This window comes from Acanthisitta chloris, unplaced genomic scaffold (genome assembly GCF_000695815.1).
Source record: "Acanthisitta chloris isolate BGI_N310 unplaced genomic scaffold, ASM69581v1 scaffold14682, whole genome shotgun sequence".
Lineage (NCBI taxonomy): Eukaryota > Metazoa > Chordata > Aves > Passeriformes > Acanthisittidae > Acanthisitta > Acanthisitta chloris.
This window is the reverse complement of record NW_008660176.1, coordinates 83,542-100,589: the sequence shown is the minus strand read 5'-3', so window position 1 is coordinate 100,589 and position 17,048 is coordinate 83,542. Positions and strand designations below refer to the sequence as shown.

Sequence of the window (17,048 nt, the reverse complement as noted above, 5' to 3'; positions counted from 1 at the left end):
CAGGGAATTTCAGCTCTATTCTTCCTTTCTTCGGGACTTTCTAACTCTTGTCATTGGAAATAAGATGGAGAAAGAATCTGAAAGGGTTAGTTATGTTGGTGTATGTGACTTACCTCCAGCCAGAGAGTGGAATAGCTCAAAGACCTTCTGTGAAGAGATGATCTCAGGAACACTGATTTGAGTGTAAATGTGTCAGGAGTTTAGAGTTCCTCTTCCCAGAGAGTTTGGTGTGAGCAAGAGTAAACCCAGAACTTTGGCCAAGGTTTGGTGTGTGGAGTACAGAGGCCACTGGGCTCTCTGAAAGCTTTTTTTACAAGCACTGGCCCTCAAGGCAACAGGTTCCCCAGCCTAAAGGGCCCTCAGAAAACACATCCTCTGCCATGAGATCCTTCCCAGTGTCCAAATCCACCTGAGACCCACCACAAATGCACAGAAGGTAGTTATAACATGCTCCAGGAGGAGACCAAGAGATCTCCAACCTCAAGCTGTTAGCTGGACCTCATATGGGACTTAAGTCTTCCTGAGAGCCTGTCCATTCCATGACCAGACATGGAAACCTCCAGCTAAGGAGTTTTCCCTCAGAGAAGGAGGGAAAACACCAGAAGCAGTGTTTGAGCCTGGCTCCAAATTCCCCTGTGGTTTGCTGGGCTGAGGCCCTTCCACTTGAATTCACTCCCTCCACACTCAGTGTCACCTGCCCTGAATCCACTGACCCCAGATGGAGTGATGCTCATGGGGTGTACCTGAACCCCAACCTAACCCCATCCCACTGTATGTAGAATGTGTGGGATCATAATTTGGACTGAGCACTAATTTCATTAACCACCCCATGCTAGTTTTCTCCTTCACACAGCTGAGCACACCAGGCAAAGGCCTCTGTCACCTCCCTGAGGTGTCACAGCCCCTGAGCATCGACTGGAAATGTGCCTTTGCCAATTTAATTTGCCTCAGAAGGGTCAATGGCCACTGCTCCCCATCCCTGGCTGTTGTGTCCCTGCAGAGCTGAGCACCAGATGCTCTCTGCAAATGGACTGTAACATCTCAAAGTCAGAACCCAAAGTTATTGGAGTGACTTTGTGCCAAGACTGAATTTAAACTGGAACTGGGAAGAAAAAGGGTTTTTGGTTTTTTTTTAGATTTGGATATTTTGTATGAACCAGCACATTGGGTCAGGGCTTGAGGGATGGAGCTTCTCTTTCTGCTCTGATGGGAAGGGTGGGAGCAGCTCTACTTTCACCTGGCTCTGAGCCACTTGCACCTGGGGATAGCAACAGAGACCTCCTCAGTGCAGGCCTTGGTGGTGCTTCTGGGTGTGAAAAATCCTACCTAGGACTTAAACCATGAAAGTATTTTTTTAAAAATTAATGCTTTTTCTTCTTTTTCTGTTTTCAGTTGGATCAAAGAAACGTGGGGGAAATAAAGGAGAAAAAGTAATGTTTTTGAAATGTAATACACTTTCATACTCTTTTTGGTAACTGAATAAACAGAATAGAGAAAAAGTATTTCACAGCTCTACTGAATGAGATGTTAAGGTTGACTTTCCAGGCAGGTAGGGAAGATACTTCACCTCAGCTCTTCCCAGTTGCTGTTGATGACACACTAAGGCCCTTCATTACCCCCTAGAGCTTTAGACTTATGTCTGAAGGTTGCAATATTCTAAGAAGTTTGCCCAGATTCCTCCAGTCCCATGTGTTGCTCATCTCTGTTCAAAATAAAACCTGGAATGCCAATGTCCTGCTGGATTTTAGGCTTGAGTTTAACTTCGACAGGGGAAGCCAAGTGTCTCATGCTCTAATTGGACACTACATGAGGCTGCACTGCACCAGGCTGGACTTTGGGGCAGAGGTGTTTCCTCCAGGGCTTTCAGAGTGAGGTCCAGACTTTCACCAGAGATTTTTCTTACAAATGCTCATTATTATTTGCACTGTGTTTCTCAGAATAGGCAAAGCTTATACTTGACACAGCTATGTGTTCAGGGAGTTCAAGATATGAGTTAGACTTGGACTTACAGAATCCTAGAATGGAAAGGAGCTCAAAGACTATCTAATTCCAAACTATGGGCAGTGACACTTTCCACCAGCCCAGGTTGCTCCAAGCCCCATCCAACCTGGCCTGGAACACTCCCAGGGATGGAGCAGCCACAGCTTCTCTTGGCAACCTCTGCCAGTGTCTCACCATTCTCAGAGGGAAGAATTCCTTCCCTAGTATCTAATCTAACACAGCTCTCTGAAGTTCACATGAAGCCTATGAGCCTCATTCTCCATCTGTGCAAGCACTTTTCACTTTCCACCAGTGACATTTTGGGATAATGTGGTAATAGGGACTATGTAGCCTTCTGGAGAATTGACTGGTTTAAATGTCATTTGAGTCTGTGACTACTTTGTGATCAGAGTAGTTCATCATTGATTCCAGAGGCTGAACTCAGAATAGCTTTTCTCAGAAAATTTGGCTGTTCTGCCCTTATAGCTCCTTGTGCAGGGTCTGTGTCTCTGATAAAATGCTCAGCAGGGATTACTTAGTGTCCACAGAAGATGTGCTGGGTAAGGGCTCCATGTGCTCCTTGGAATTGCTTTTAATATTGTTGATTTCATTCTTAGTAATTTCTGTGTTCACCTAAACATAAGAATAGGAACAGATAGAAATAAATCACCTGTAAATAGTGTCTCTAATTATCAGATGTAGCAAGGAGTGAGTTGTGAAAAATCAGAGGGTAACTAGAGTTCATCTCTTGAAGACAGCTGAGAGTTTTCCTCAACATAAAAGCACTTAGATAAGGGAATATTACCCTTTAATTGCCCTGAATAAGTCAGGCTCTGCCATTGATTAGATTCAAGTGAGTAAACTCTAGGTGTACTATACGTTTTGATTGAAAACATAGTAAAGAGCTAATGGTCTGTGATGTTTCAGCTTTGGCTTTATCTGTCAAAGTATATATCTTCTTTATTGAGCTCTACTCTGGAAACATTTCTGTGTTAGACCCGTAATTGTTTGTCTTGCACCTGGAAGGACAGTGTAAAGCAGTGGCAAAATTTCTTCTTGCAACAGGAAGAAGCTCCAGCAACATAAGAATGGTTTGGGTTGGAAGTACCATAAAGATCATCTTCTTCCAACCCCTGCCATAGGCAGGGACACCTTCCACTAGCCCAGGTTGCTCCAAGCCCCATCCAACCTGGCCTGGAACACTTCCAGGGATGAGAAAACTCATTCTGGGGCAGCCAGGCATGCAGGCTCTGCCTCCCCACACACCCTGGGAGTGTGGGCCACGGCCAGGGCTGCAGGGAGGAAGATGAAAGGTGATACAAAAGCATTTCTGGTCTGGGCAGCACATTGCAGGCAGCAGGAGGCTGCTTTCAAGTCAATTGTTTCAAAACATATCTTTAAATGAATTAATAATTAGACACAGCTGCCATCTTGTTAACATGAGGAAGCAGTGGCTGAACAGCTCTGTGTGTCTGAGAGACAAAAGTGAGGATTAGTCCTGGCCTTTCTGTGCTGTTGGACAAGTCACAAAAGCCTCAGTGATGGGAAGTATGTTGTGCTTTGCTGGAGTCCACTCCATTCTCTTTGGCTGTGTTGGGAGCTCAAGGCATGAATCTCCTTGCAGGACAGAAGCCTTTTAGCTTCTGCATTTGTTATAGATGACAGGATTCATAGTATGTTAAGGGGTTGGAATGGAGCTTAGAGATCATCCAGGCCTGACCCCCTGCCCTGGGCAGGGACACCTCCCACCAGAGCAGGTTGCTCAAGGCTTTAGCCAACCTGGCTGTGAACACTGCCAGGGTTGGGGCAGCCACAGCCTCCCTGGGCAACCTGGGACAGTGTCTCACCACCCTCACAGGGAAAACTTCTGCCTAAGATCTGATCTAAATTTCCCTCTTTCAATTTATGTGCATTCGTCCTTGTCCCATCCCTGCAGTTCCTAAGCAAGAGACCCTCTGCAACATCTTGAGGTGCAGATCTTGTGAGAGTCTTATGCTGGGTTCCTTTCCCTGTTCCCCTGCACCACATTTCTACAAATGGGTTCAGAGGAAACAAGGACTCTCATCCTCAGTGCTTCTTCCCCAACATGTGGGGAAGTGCCTGGCACATCGTGTCAGGTATTTCACTTCTCATGTCTCCCTGTGGGGTTAGTCCTGTGGTTAGGCTCAAGTGGCACTGCTGAGCAGTCAGGCCTTACACCAGTCAAATGTTTGAGCTGGGACATCAAAATTGGTTTGATCCTTTGGCTCATCCTGCTTGGTGAGTGAGCCTGGAGCTGGGCCACAGCCCAAATGCCCAAAGGCTCTGTGGACAGAGGGCTCAATGCAGCCAAAGGTGCCTGTGGAACTCTGTGGGCTTTCTCTGGAGAAAAGGAGTTTGATTTCCCCAAGAGCAAACAGGTTTGAGTCATTAAATCATCTCAGCATGGCAGAGCCAGTGCTGCACATTGTGAGTGGGTTCAAGCACACTTGGTAGCACTGAGGAAGATGTTATGTGTTCATGAAGGCTCTGCTTTCTCAGGAGAGGCTTTTTGTCAACCATTTTGCCTGGTGCTTGTCACTGGATCCAACTCCAGTTTGTCCTGGATCCTTGTGTGTGAGGCAGAGCAAACAGAGCAAGGCCCTGCCCTGAGCATAAGGTAATCTAGCAAATGCTCAGAGCAGGCTGCTTAATTAGTTGTATTTCAGCACATTTCATTTTTCAAGGCTTTGATGGTGGCATGAAATTGTGGATCTGTCGCCAAGTTTGGGCTTGAAATGAAAAAATAAATGATAAACGATTATTTGGCAGCAATGAACCTGCTGCACTCTCTCTGCATGTTTATGTGCTTTCTCTTCTCCCATCTGTTCCTTCCTCCAGCTCCTCCCCATGGGATGGTTCTCCAGCCCCCCTTGCTTGGCTGACAGCAATCCTCAGTCTCAGAGAACCATGGAATATCCTGAGTTGAAGGGATCCACAAGGATCATTGAGTCCCTGCTGAATGGGATCCACTTGTTCCAAGCAGAGATATTTGGTTGACAAAGATGAGAACTGAAGAACAGCCTCTAAAATAACCACCAGGGCTTGTTCTGGTATTCCCAGGACAGAAACCTGGGGCTGTCCCTGGCACTTCCCCACATGCTGGGGAAGGAATACTGAGGATGAGTGTCTTTGTTGCCTCCAAACCCATCTGTAGAGATGTAGTGCAGGAGAACAGGGAAAGGAAGGAGCTAACAGCAAAGAGAGAGGAATGGAAAGACAAAGCAGGGAGTGAAGAAGTGTTGCTGGGGTGGGCTGACAGGTATTGCACAAGGCATTCAAAACCATAATGGGAGATTTGGCTGCTCAGAGCTTTCCCTGTGCTTCTGCTCTCATTTTCCCAGGCTGTTTTCCCTTCAGATTCACTTGTCTCTCACGTGCTGCTTTTGCCTTTAGCAGGGGTGGTTTGTGGAGAGGTTTGTTAGTCCTCATTCCTCTTGGCTGAGTCACTGATCAGCTGACACAGATATTTCTGAAGATGTTTGCTATTTGGAGAAATACTTGTCATGTGTTTGATCCAGAGCCTGTTCCTTGAGCAAGGATTTGTGCAGATATACACCACATTTCCCAGGGAGGTGGTGGAGTCACCATCCCTGGAGGTGTTCAAGAAACAACTGGATGTGGTACTCAGTGCTCTGCTCTAGTTGACAAAGTGGTGATTGGTCACAGGTTGGACTTGATGATCTTGGAGGTCTTTTCCAACCTAAATGATTCTGTACTATTAAAAATGTCCCAGGAGGTATTTAATTGCCTCAGTGCTATAAGTGTTATTAACTGCAAGGAATGCTGTGGCATCATCTCACCCTCATCACACGTGGGTTTTGCTTTTTTATTGGGTGTCTTCTGCTTAAGCAGTGACTTCTAAGGTGGCATCAAGCACATGCATGGCTGAAATACATTTAAAAGCACTTCTAAGGCATTTTAATCAAGCACATGCATGGCTGAAATACATGTAATAGCACTTCTAAGGCATTTTTAAAGTGCTTTTCTGTGAATCCTTCTGCAAGCAAAACTAGACTTGCAAATAAGATTGGGAATAGTGACCAAAAGCCACCACAGGTATTAATTCTAACTGATATTGATGCCTTTATTTAATGCATCTTTTTCAAGTTAGTGTTTGAGAGCACTTCTCTGTGGTCACTGCCAGGTCTCCACCATGAGCAAATGGATGAGCTCGATGTTTGAGGTTTGTTTTTTTTTTTACCCTTCAGTAGGAGGAGGAGATTGTCTTTGGGTCTTTTCTTTCCTTTATTCTCCCCTTTTCCCTTCCCTTACACCCAACATCAGCCTCAAATTGCTTCATTCTTCACTCACAAGAGGAGAATTTGCATTTCCCTCAGCAAATGGCCATGTGGCATTTTACTTTTCAGCAGTTCCCTAAAGAACTCCCTTGTGCTTGATGAATGCAGAAACTTTGTCACACACTAAACCACCCTTCCCTCCCCTCCAAACCACACTGCTTCCTCAGGGAGCCTCGGGAGGGCTTGGATGACAGGAGCCCAAAGTGCTGAGTAAGCAGCTGTGGAAGTGCAATCAGTCTGAAGATGCCTCAGTTTTCTTGCAGACTTCTTGTCTGTATGTGTGCACAGATTCTGGGCACAGTTGCCATGCTGGGCCTTAATTGCAGCCCAGATTAAGGGAAGGCTGTAGTTCCCTCCTGAAGTGAGGCTCAGTTCAGATGGAAACACGATGCTGATGCTCAGCACATGGGAAGCTGGAATTGAGATGGGGGGGAGGGGATTGGTGCAGAAAGCCTGCACAGAGTTAGGTCACCTCAAAATGTGTTTTGGCCCTGCAGTAGGGTCAGCCTGGAGCTGTGGAACTCACAGAAACATCAAATTATTTAGGCTGGAAAAGGCTTTTAAGGTCATCTAGTCCAGCCATTCCCCAGTGCTGCCAAGGCCTCCACTAAACCATGTCCCCAAGTGCCACATCTACATGTCTTTTAAATCCCTCCAGGGATGGTGACTCCATTACTGCCCTGGACAGCCTGCTCCAATGCCTGACAACCCTTTCCATGAAGAAATATTTCCTAATATCAAACCCAAACCTCTCCTGGTGCAACTCAAGGCCATTTCCCCTCATTCTATCACCTGTTACTGAGGAGAAGAGACCAAGCTCCACCTGGCTCCAACCTCCTGTCATGGAGTTGTAGAGATCAAGAAGGTCTCCCCTGAGCTTCCTTTTCCCCAGGCTGATCCCTTCAGCTGCTCCTCATATAACTTACTCTCCAGCCCCTTCCCCAGCTCCATTCCCTTCTCTGGACATGCTCCAGACCCTCAGTGTCTTTCTTGTTGTGTGGGGTCCAAAACTGAACCCAGGATTTGAGGTTTGGCCTTACCAGTGCTGAGGGCAGGGGGACAGTCACTGCCCTGGTCCTGTTGGCCACACTATTCTTGATGCAGGGCAAGATGCCATTGGCTTTCTTGCCCACCTGGGCACACCTGGGCTTGTGTTCAGCCACTCTTGACCAGCACTCCCAGGTCCTTTCCTTCTGGGCAGCAACTTTGCCCCAAGCCTGGAGCATTCCATGGGGTTTTTGTGGCCCAAGGGCAGGACTCAGCAGTTGGCCTTGTTGAACCTCGTGCAATTGGCCTTGACCCATTGATCCAGCCTGTCCAGATCCCTCTGGTGAGCCTTCCCTCCCTCCAGCAGATCAACACTCCCACCCAGCTTGGTGTCCTCTGCATACTCGCTGAGGGTGAACTTGATCCTCTCAGCCAGTTCATTGTTAAATATATTAGATGAATCTTGTCCCAGCAGGTGGTGACAAAATGTGGTCTGAACAATGCTCATGAGTTCTTTTGCTGACATTTCAGCTGATAAACACAACAGAACTAACCAGTTCATCTATGGTGGACAATCCTATGGAAATCCAAGGGGAATCTCCCCTGCTCTCTGCCCTACAGGTTCTATATAGTATTTTGTTTCTGACGTGAATTAATACTTTTTTTTTTTGTCTCTCCCTTTTCCTTTGTTTCCAGACAAATGATGCTGCAGGAAATACCTGGAATTGGCTTTACTTCATCCCTCTCATCATCATTGGCTCTTTCTTCATGCTCAACTTGGTGCTGGGCGTCTTATCAGGGTAAGACATCATGACTTGTTTGTGCTCAACTGGATATGATAATGGAAGATGTGTTGGTTTTAGCACTGTGGAGGATGTAACTGAGGGATGAGTGTTTCCCTTCCCACATTTCCTGTCCTGTCTTTTCCTTGCAGTGGGGTATTTCTATTTCTGTTGAGCCAAGTCATTGATTGTGATGCTTCTGAATCCAAACCCAAGAGTTAAGTGAACTCCCTGGAATTACACTGACTTGGGTCTGTGCAGCCAACACTTACTCCTTCATCACCTTGAAAACCTCTCAGGAACCCACTGGTGCCAGTATAAATGCTGGAACTGGACATGAAAGTGTTGATAATGCACTTGGTGTCACTGTGCAGCACAGGGAAATGGGAAGCTCAAACTAAAGGCAGTTAAAAGATCTCACACTTTTGTTTGGCTGTTTGGGATTTTTTTTTTTGGTGGTGATATTTTCATTTTTTGGGTTTGATTCTTTATTTGCTTGTTTTGCTTTTTTAATATCTAGCTCATGAAACCAGTGTCTGGAGTTTGGGGACACACTGGTCTCTTGATGTTCAAATCCCAGGGGTCAGCCAAGGATTTGGTGTTTGTTGCAGCTGAGTTTTGGGTTTGAACCATTGTAGAAATGAAGCTGCCAAGTCTGAAGCTGAGCTGGAACATCCCCAGCATCTGGGGGAATTTGATCTGGAATTAACAACCTGACTCATTTCAATGGTTTATAAGCTCTTAGGTTTTGGCACCTCATTTTGCACAGTTTCTTAGATCCTGCAGGTGGTCAAGATTGTAGAGACGTATAAAGATGTAGATTTTTTTTCTGGCTCTTGGCAGCAGAGGAAGAGAGAGGAGTTAATCCTGCTGTGTGCTCAAACCCTTCAGTGCTGCACCTTTGCTCTTTCTTTATGTTCCTAGAGAAATAAAAGTGTTTTCCACAGAACAGATTCATGCTCAGTTGCATTATTTGGGTAATGAATCTCACCCTCAGCCACACACAGGAGGCAGCAGTGCAGTTGTGTTTGAGGGCTGGCAGAGAGCTGTGGCTAAGGCTGTGTCGTGCTCTTTGCTGTTCCTTCATCCAGGAATAATTGTCATGGTCAATAACTGATCAAAGCCATTCACAGGACATCCTGATGTATCAGAGGCTTTGTGGGAGAGATCTTTGTGACCATGATGTATGGCTTAAAGTAGGACCCACACAGGGCTGAGTGTGGTTCATTAGGTGCCTCATCCCACACTGGCTGAAATGATCTTTGTGATTTAAAACAAAACCAGAAGCCTACAGGCTCCTGATCCTTTGTGCTGGATTCAAATGTGTTTGGTGAGCAGAAGATGGAGACCTCTGTCTGACTCCCCTGAAAGCCTCTTGTTGCTTGGGGCAAAAGATGAATATTATATAAATGTGTATCTTTTAAAAATGCAGCTCTGTGTAGCAGGTTTGCCTTTGTTTGTGGTAAGGATGAAGATATCTACACAGAGGGAAGTTTTTATATTCTCTTTTGCAGATGAGTTTGACATCCTTGGCTGAAATAATTCCTGGGGAGAGGCTGAAGGGAACAAACATCACAGCACAGGTGTTGACCACACAGCTTGGGACACTGCTGGTGGTCTTGTAGCTACTGAGCAGGGTATAAAAACTGGGTATAAAAACATCCTTCCCTGTGAGGGTGCTGAGGCACTGGCACAGGTTGCCCAGAGAAGCTGTGGCTGCTCCATCCCTGGGAGTGTTCCAGGCCAGGTTGGATGGGGCTTGGAGCAACATAGTGTGCTATGAGTGGGCTTAGCTCTTGGGATTGTCTGAGCAGTGTGGAGAGATTGATTCAGGTAGGATCCCCAGTCTCACCTCCTCACAAAATGGGGAAGAAGAGATGATTTAGGTTAGATCTTAGGAAGAAGTTTTTGCTGTGAGGGTGGTGAGACACTGTCCCAGGTTGCCCAGGGAGGCTGTGGCTGCCCCAACCCTGGCAGTGTTCACAGCCAGGTTGGCTAAAGCCTTGAGCAACCTGCTCTGGTGGGAGGTGTCCCTGCCCAGGGCAGGAGGTTGGGGCTGGGTGATCTCTAAGCTCCATTCCAACCCCTTAACATACTATGATTCTATGATACCTGTTCTGAAACAAAGAGCAAACAACATTTCTCCTCTGATGATTCTTCTGGAGTTACAGGATGGGATGAGAGGATATGACATCAGATTGAGCCAGGGGACATTTAGATCAGATATTAGGGACTTTTTTCTTACAGAAAGGGTTGTCAAGCACTGGCACAGCTGCCCAGGGAACTGGTGGAATCAGCATTCCTGGAAGTGTTCAAAAACCATGTGGATATGGCACTTGAGGACATGGTTTTGTGCTGAACATGTTGGTGGTGCTGACTTGATGATCTGAAAGGTCTTTTCCAACCTTAATAATTCCCTGATTCTATAATAGATGCAAAGACAAGGAAGTGACAGGGAGATGTGGAAGTGTTGTTAAAAACATGATGTAAAAATAACCCCAATCTCAGGCTACAGCTGATATGACCAAACCCTCAGTACCTGGCTAAAGATGTAATTAAAAGCATGTTGCCTCTAATTCAGACTAAATGAGGCTGTGCCTGCTGTACAGTGTGTCCTCCTCATGATCAAAGCCAGTGCTCTTGTACTCACTTAATAATTAAATACCCTCCCCAAATGGCTCTGCCTTCTGCTCCTTTCCCCTCCCTGCTGCAAGCACTGGGGCTCAGCCAGCAGAGCTCAGCTCTGCTTGTGCCACTGAATATCCAGACTTCCCCAATGGGGAAGGGTGTGGAGTGATTGCAAACATCTTTGTGGTGGGAGATAGGGATGTTGGGTTCTCCTGTGTCTCTCCAGAAGCTGCATGTGGCAATGGATGCTGTGCTGTCCCTGCTCAGTGCTAAAGGTGAGGCTCTGCCCTTTGCCAGGTTGCACATCACAAACAAATACAGACTGTGCTGTTTTCCAGTGGGATTGAGAGTTTTCTTGGACATATACTCAAGCGAGTTGCAATTGAAACAGCTCCTAAAATCCAGGAACTGCCTTTGGTTGGTTGTTTATGGAAGATCTGGGGCTCTCCTGCAGGACAGAGCATCCTGTTTGCTCTGGAGCAGTGGGTTTGTGTCCCTTGTGGGGGATTTTCCTCTCTACTCCTCACTTTATATTCCCTCCACTTTCTGTTTTCCTTCTCTGGTGCTTGATTCCTTCCTGAGCTGATAAAACTCAACAGCCCTGCAGAAACCAACAGAGCAGAAAAACACAGATTATTTTCTTCTGGAGGAGCTTTTACCAAGTGCCACAGCTGATTTCAGAGCTCAGGACTGTACAGGGCCAGGAGAGCAGAAGCAGGAGGAGAGATTCCTCTCCCTTTTGATACCATTAACATCCAGTAGGCTTGTTTGCTTCTTGACATAGGGGTCAGCCCACTTGGCCAGGATGAGTGGACACAGGGTGTGTTCTGCCCATCCACGTGCTGGGAAGCAAGTTGGGGTGCCCAAGATGCACACAAAAAAAAAAAAAGGAAAAGAGAAATTGTAAAAATAAAGCAAAAGGAGGGGATTAGACACCTGGTTGAAGTTCTGCTGAGCCATTCACCCACCAAAAGGATGAACCAGGTTCTGTTCATATTAGAGAGCTGCCCTTGTCTTTGTTTCTCTCTTTCAACCATGCCAATCCATTCTAACCATTCCCTCCTTGTTCCAGAAAGTTGGGGCACCTTGCCAGGAGTTGGGGGAGCATTTTGTAAGCTTTCCAGTTCAGACTGCAACAACAGCAGTAGTGAAAACGTTCAGGAATTTGTATTATTGTATAATTTCTCTTGAAACATTGTTTTGTGTTGACTGCAGTGGGTGGTTATTTTTCTTTATATTACTTATGACCTCTTAGGTGCTTTGGGAGCAATAAAGACATCCATCACAGGGAATACAACCTTTCCATAGGAAATGATTGGCTGCCTCTGGTGGCACCATGGGAATGTTGTGACTGCAAGTCATGTCAAGAAGCACTGACCTCAAATGCCTTTCAGTATTCCTTAAACACAGGGTCATTTGCTTCTTGGGATGTCATGGGATGTGGCTTCAATTCTGGCCAGAGGATGCTGCTCCTGCTAAATTTTTCATTGAACTCTGCACATGGTTCTGGAGTTTACAGTCAAGAGGGAAAAATACCCTCACTGAATTGGGAAGTGCTGCCCCACACTCATTCCTTTCCTGAGTTTGTCCTGGTTTCTTGACAGGCAAAGAATCTCCTGGGGAGCTGTTGCCACCAAGGGTTGGGCTCCATCTTTATCTACACCTTGGTTTCCTGTTGTTCCCTCCCACAGCAGTGCCCTCCAGTGCTGTTTTTCCTCATCCTGCTGCTGTTCTGAGCCCTCAGCCTCCTCTCAGCCCAGCTAGCAGCTTTTTTTCCACATGCTGGTGGAATTATGGAGCTTTCTCCTGCTTGGATGTTGAATTGGGTATTAATTTTGCCTGGTAATGAGCTAAATGATTCTGTACAATACATTTGTGGCTGTTTTGATGCTTTGGATTACACAATGCAAAGAGGATAAACGTTATCCTGGGATGCTGTGAGGAAGCTGATTTAACTTATTTCAAGGCTAAGTGCTTTTTGGCACTGTTTGACGTGGCAGTGGGGAGCACTGAGGGTGGGGAGACAGCAGGAGTGCTGGCCAGGGAGGGCAAGCTCTGGAATGATGCATTTGGATACTCAGAGTCTGTGTCTCTCGAGTGTGAAAAATGCTGCTTGTCATGTCCTCAAATATTTATGGTGAAGCCTGAGGTATTTCCAGCTCAGCCAGCAGAGAGTAATGATTGTTCCTGAGGTTTACTCATCTGGCTGCAATAACTGAGTGTGGAGAGCCACCACAGTGGCCACCGTGTGTCTGCCAGGCCATGACATGGTCCAGACTGCTCTGTCCTGAGGTCACAGAATCTCCTGAGCTGGAAGAGACCCCCAAGGATCATCAGTCCAACTCCTGTCCCTGCACAGGACACCCCAACACTGCACCCTGTGCCTGAGAGCATTGGCCAAACACTCCTGGAGCTCTGTCAGCCTTGGGGCTGTGCCCACTGCCCTGGGGAGCTGTTCAGTGCCCAAACACCTCTGGGGGAAGAATCTTTGCCTAATATCCATCCTAAACCTCCCCTGACAGAGCTTCAGCCATTCCCTCAGGTCCTGTCACAGGTTGCAGAGCTCAGAGCTGCCCCTGCACTGCCCCTCAGGCGGCAGTTGTCTACATCGATGAAGTCTCCCCTCAGTCTTCTCCAGGCTGAACAGCCCAAGTGACCTCAGCCTCTCCTCATATATGGCTTCCCCTCAAGCTCCTTTGCCTTCTTCCCCTCAAGGCCCTTTGTCATCTCTTCCCCTCAGGATGTGCAACCCCTGCCTTGTGTTTCATGAGACCACCTAGTGTAAGACCTGCAGGGAGACACTCTGAATGGATGTGGCATCTTTGTGGCAGCACGAGCTGGCAAGGGACACAGCTACAGGCTGTGCTGGCACATCGCAGGGGAACAAGGAGCAGGGTGAAAAGTGCTTTAATTCTTCTGTGCTGCTCCCTGTTCTGAGCAGTCTGAAGCATGGGGAGATGCTCTCTGGGTACAGTCCCATTAAACATTCTCCGTGTTGTATGCCCCAGTGTCCCTGGGGATCTCTGTGTCGGAATGTTGTCCCTTTGTGGTGCCACAGCAGCTCCTTGGGAGGGAGCACAGCCCCATCCTGGCCTCACTAAACCTCCTGTCTCAGTGACTTGCTCTGCTGAGTGTCATGACATGTTTTCCCATCCTGAGGAGTTTTGACAGGTCGAGCTCATAAAACTTCAGCCTGCAAGACATGCAGAGACTGGAGACAAACGAGGCTGATGAATTTGTCATAATTGCAAAGCATTTTTCTGTCTTCCTTCCCCTCGTTCTTCTTTCCTACTTCCCCTTGTTCTTCTGTCCTCCTTCCCCTCATTCTTCTGCCCTCCTCCCCCTCATTACAGAGACAATCATTCATTCCCCTGCAAACTTGTTCCAAGTTCACTGTTACCTGCTGTGATCTGACTTTGCCTGGTGGTAATTATTTGCAGCAGAAGAGCTGCATCATGGAAAGGGATGAGATTATGCTTGCTTTCTCCTTGCTTGTAGTATTTTCCAAGCCTGTGCTTAAAATGGAGAGGAAGGACAGAACAAACCCTCCCAATTCTTTCCTTTCCCTTGCTCATCGCTTTGTTTCATCAAGTCAGCACAGCAATCAAGACGTGTGGGAGAAACATGTGTTTCTTGCTGGAGGGGTCAGGGAGCAATAACTTCATCTCACCCAGCTAAATGTCCTGTTGAATGTGGCTCCTTTGCTCCTTTTGTGTTTTTGGCTAGTAGGCAGAGCTGAACTACCTTTATTTGCCCTTCTGTTAAGCCACAATGGGAATTACAGCCTGTAACATCGAAATGATACCTAAGAGACCTAAATTTGAATTCCCTGGGGGCTCTGCTTTGACTTGGAGGTGGAAATCTGATGAACAGAGCCAGAGGTTCATCCAGCAATTGTAGCAGGCTGATGCTATGGGATAAATGGAGCTTTTGAATTCCTTTTTCTCTCTCTGTTGTTGCCTCCTTCAATCATAAAGGTGGAATCAGAGTGAAATTGGCACAAGCTGAATGTGAAGACAGAAGGAAGGAAGGAAGTTGCATTGAAGGCTTCACCTCTGTGCTGTTCCACTTCTCTTTCTAGAAGTACAAGACCTATCCCATATCTGACTTGTATTTGAAGCATCTTTTTGCTCTGTTCAGTGATAAAAGTGACTGTGGAGCCTGGCTTGGTGCTGAGACATCAGTCTCTTGGTGATACTTTCATCCTTTATCAGCTGGTTGGGGAGAACTGCATTTTCCCCCTCTTTAGAGCAGTGAGGAGGAAGCAGAAGCAGCTCTAGCTGTGCAGGATTGATTGAGCCAGTCCTTACTCCTAAGCAGTGATATTAAGATGGGTGAAGCATCTCAGCCAGATGGCAATGGATGTTTGGGCTCAGTGTGGACATGCCCCTCAGACCATGCCCAGTGTGATCTTGGCTGGCTGGAGCTCCAGGTGGGGTAGAAACATCTAACACTGTGTCTTTAGGATTTCATGCAGCTGATGAGACAGTTTGGGGTGGATGATGAGCCACAGAGCTTTGTCATCTCAACACTAGAAATCTCAGCCCTCCTCTGGGCTTTTTGTGTTTTAAGCTTTAACCTGTTTAATAACGAGGCTCAAAACTCTAACTTCTCCATAAACCACCTTTATGGGCAGAGAAACAATATGTTAGAGGTACCAAATGTTACCAGCACAAAGAAATCCTAAAGAATTTATGGTTTTCCAGGTGAGTCAGTTGTTTGGTTTCATCTCATTCCAGCACTGCTCAGTGTGTTCTCCCTGTGCCTCCTGGGATGTGCAATCTTTCACCTCCCTCAGATTTTTTCCTGGCCCAAATGAGGTGCATTTCCATGTTTTTAATTCCTGTTCCAGATGGGTTTTCTAATCAATACACTTTACCTGTGTTCAGTGGTGACCTGGTCCTGATGTTTAGAGGTATTTATAACCAGGGATTCAACAATAGATGTATTTCTATTCATGTTTTTGCATCAACCAGTCAAAAGCACCAAATCATTTTTAGCTTTGCCTGCAGGTTTCTCTGCAGTTGAGGATTTTATCTGTGGATGAGAATAACCATATCTTTGGCTCATCCTGAATTCTTCCTGATCCTTCCAGTGATGAAGATATTTGATGCTGCGGGAAACAAACTGATGTCCATGTTGATCTCTGATTTAGTTTGCAGCCCTTCTGGGTACAAGGTGCCAGCTATGGACACAGCTGAGCCATGTCCTCTTGGCTTTGCATCTTCCCAGCTAAAGGCCATGGAGCCTCCTGTCCAGGCAGCTGGAATTTGCACTGTTTGTCTATTTACTCCTGGATGTATTCATATTTTTCCATCCTAAGCCAAGTTTCTAACTTCTAACCATGTATTTCTAACTCACCAGCATCCACCTGGGTTTGTGCACTGTAGGGAACGATGCTCTCTCTCTCCCATCCCTTCTCCTCACCCCTTGCCTCCTGTGTGCTGCTGTGAAGTCTCAGCCCCTGTTGTGGTTTTCCTCCTCTCCTTCAGGAGCTTCAGTGAGAAGCTCCAAAGGTTGGTGCCTTTGAGGTGTTTGGCCTGCAGAGTGTCATCCCTGCAGGGCTGCTGCTCTCCTGCTGCTGCCTCCCTGCCAGCCCCTTCCAGGCTCTCAGGGCTGGTGTGTGTGTCCTTTCATCTCTAAGACAGTTCAAAGAGTCACTGGTGTACTGCTGGTGATGATGGTGACAGTGCAACTTGCAAAATGCTTCAGGAATTGAGGGTGTCCCCTGTGCCTGCTCAGATCCTGAGCTTTGTTGTCCTTCATATCAACTCCTTTCTACCTGGCATCCTGCCTGCCTCCCTCTGCACTGCCCTAAGCCACCTCAGCACCCACAGGAGGGGTGAGGATGCTCAGCAGGTCCCCAGGCTCTTCATGAATCTCCATCCAGGACATTGAGCAGCTACTTTTCTCCCTTTCCACTGTCCATCTCTCTCCTTCACACTCTCCATGGACTCTGTCTGCTAGGACTCCCTCTCTGCCTCTGTCTTTGAAAGAACAGGTTTGCAGGGAAAATAAGTGTTTAGCACAGCTGAAGTTTAGTGTCCTTAGTTGCATAAACTGTCACAAAGGTGCTGAGCTATTTTGCTGCATCCTGCAGACACTTCCCCTTATGAAGGTTTTACTCTGTCCTCCAGGAAGACATAACATAGAGGTGTGAACCTATGGAACAAATTCTTGTCCTGGAGAGAAGAAATCTGCTTTTCTTCACCTGGATGCTGATGTGGTTAGTGAGTGAAGTGTTTGGAGTGTTAACTGCATCAGATCCCATGAAGTGAGCCATGAAGGGCTGTGCAGGACTGTATGAGGTAACAAACTCAATCCCACAAGTGTTGCAGGATCTACAGAATCA

The 17,048-nt window shown here is 46.8% G+C and overlaps 1 protein-coding gene across 1 annotated transcript in view; it reads left to right on the top strand.

Annotated features, from left to right (window-relative positions):
* Positions 1 to 7,982: 7,982 nt before the first annotated feature.
* LOC103797510 (voltage-dependent N-type calcium channel subunit alpha-1B-like) overlaps positions 7,983 to 17,048 on the top strand; it is a gene marked incomplete at both ends in the record, with an annotated part of 89,028 nt that continues 79,962 nt past the window's right edge. Inside the window, one exon of the mRNA XM_009069729.1 lies at positions 7,983 to 8,086. Within this exon, the coding sequence (XP_009067977.1) occupies positions 7,983 to 8,086 (104 nt within the window). The remainder of the gene's footprint in view (positions 8,087 to 17,048) is intronic.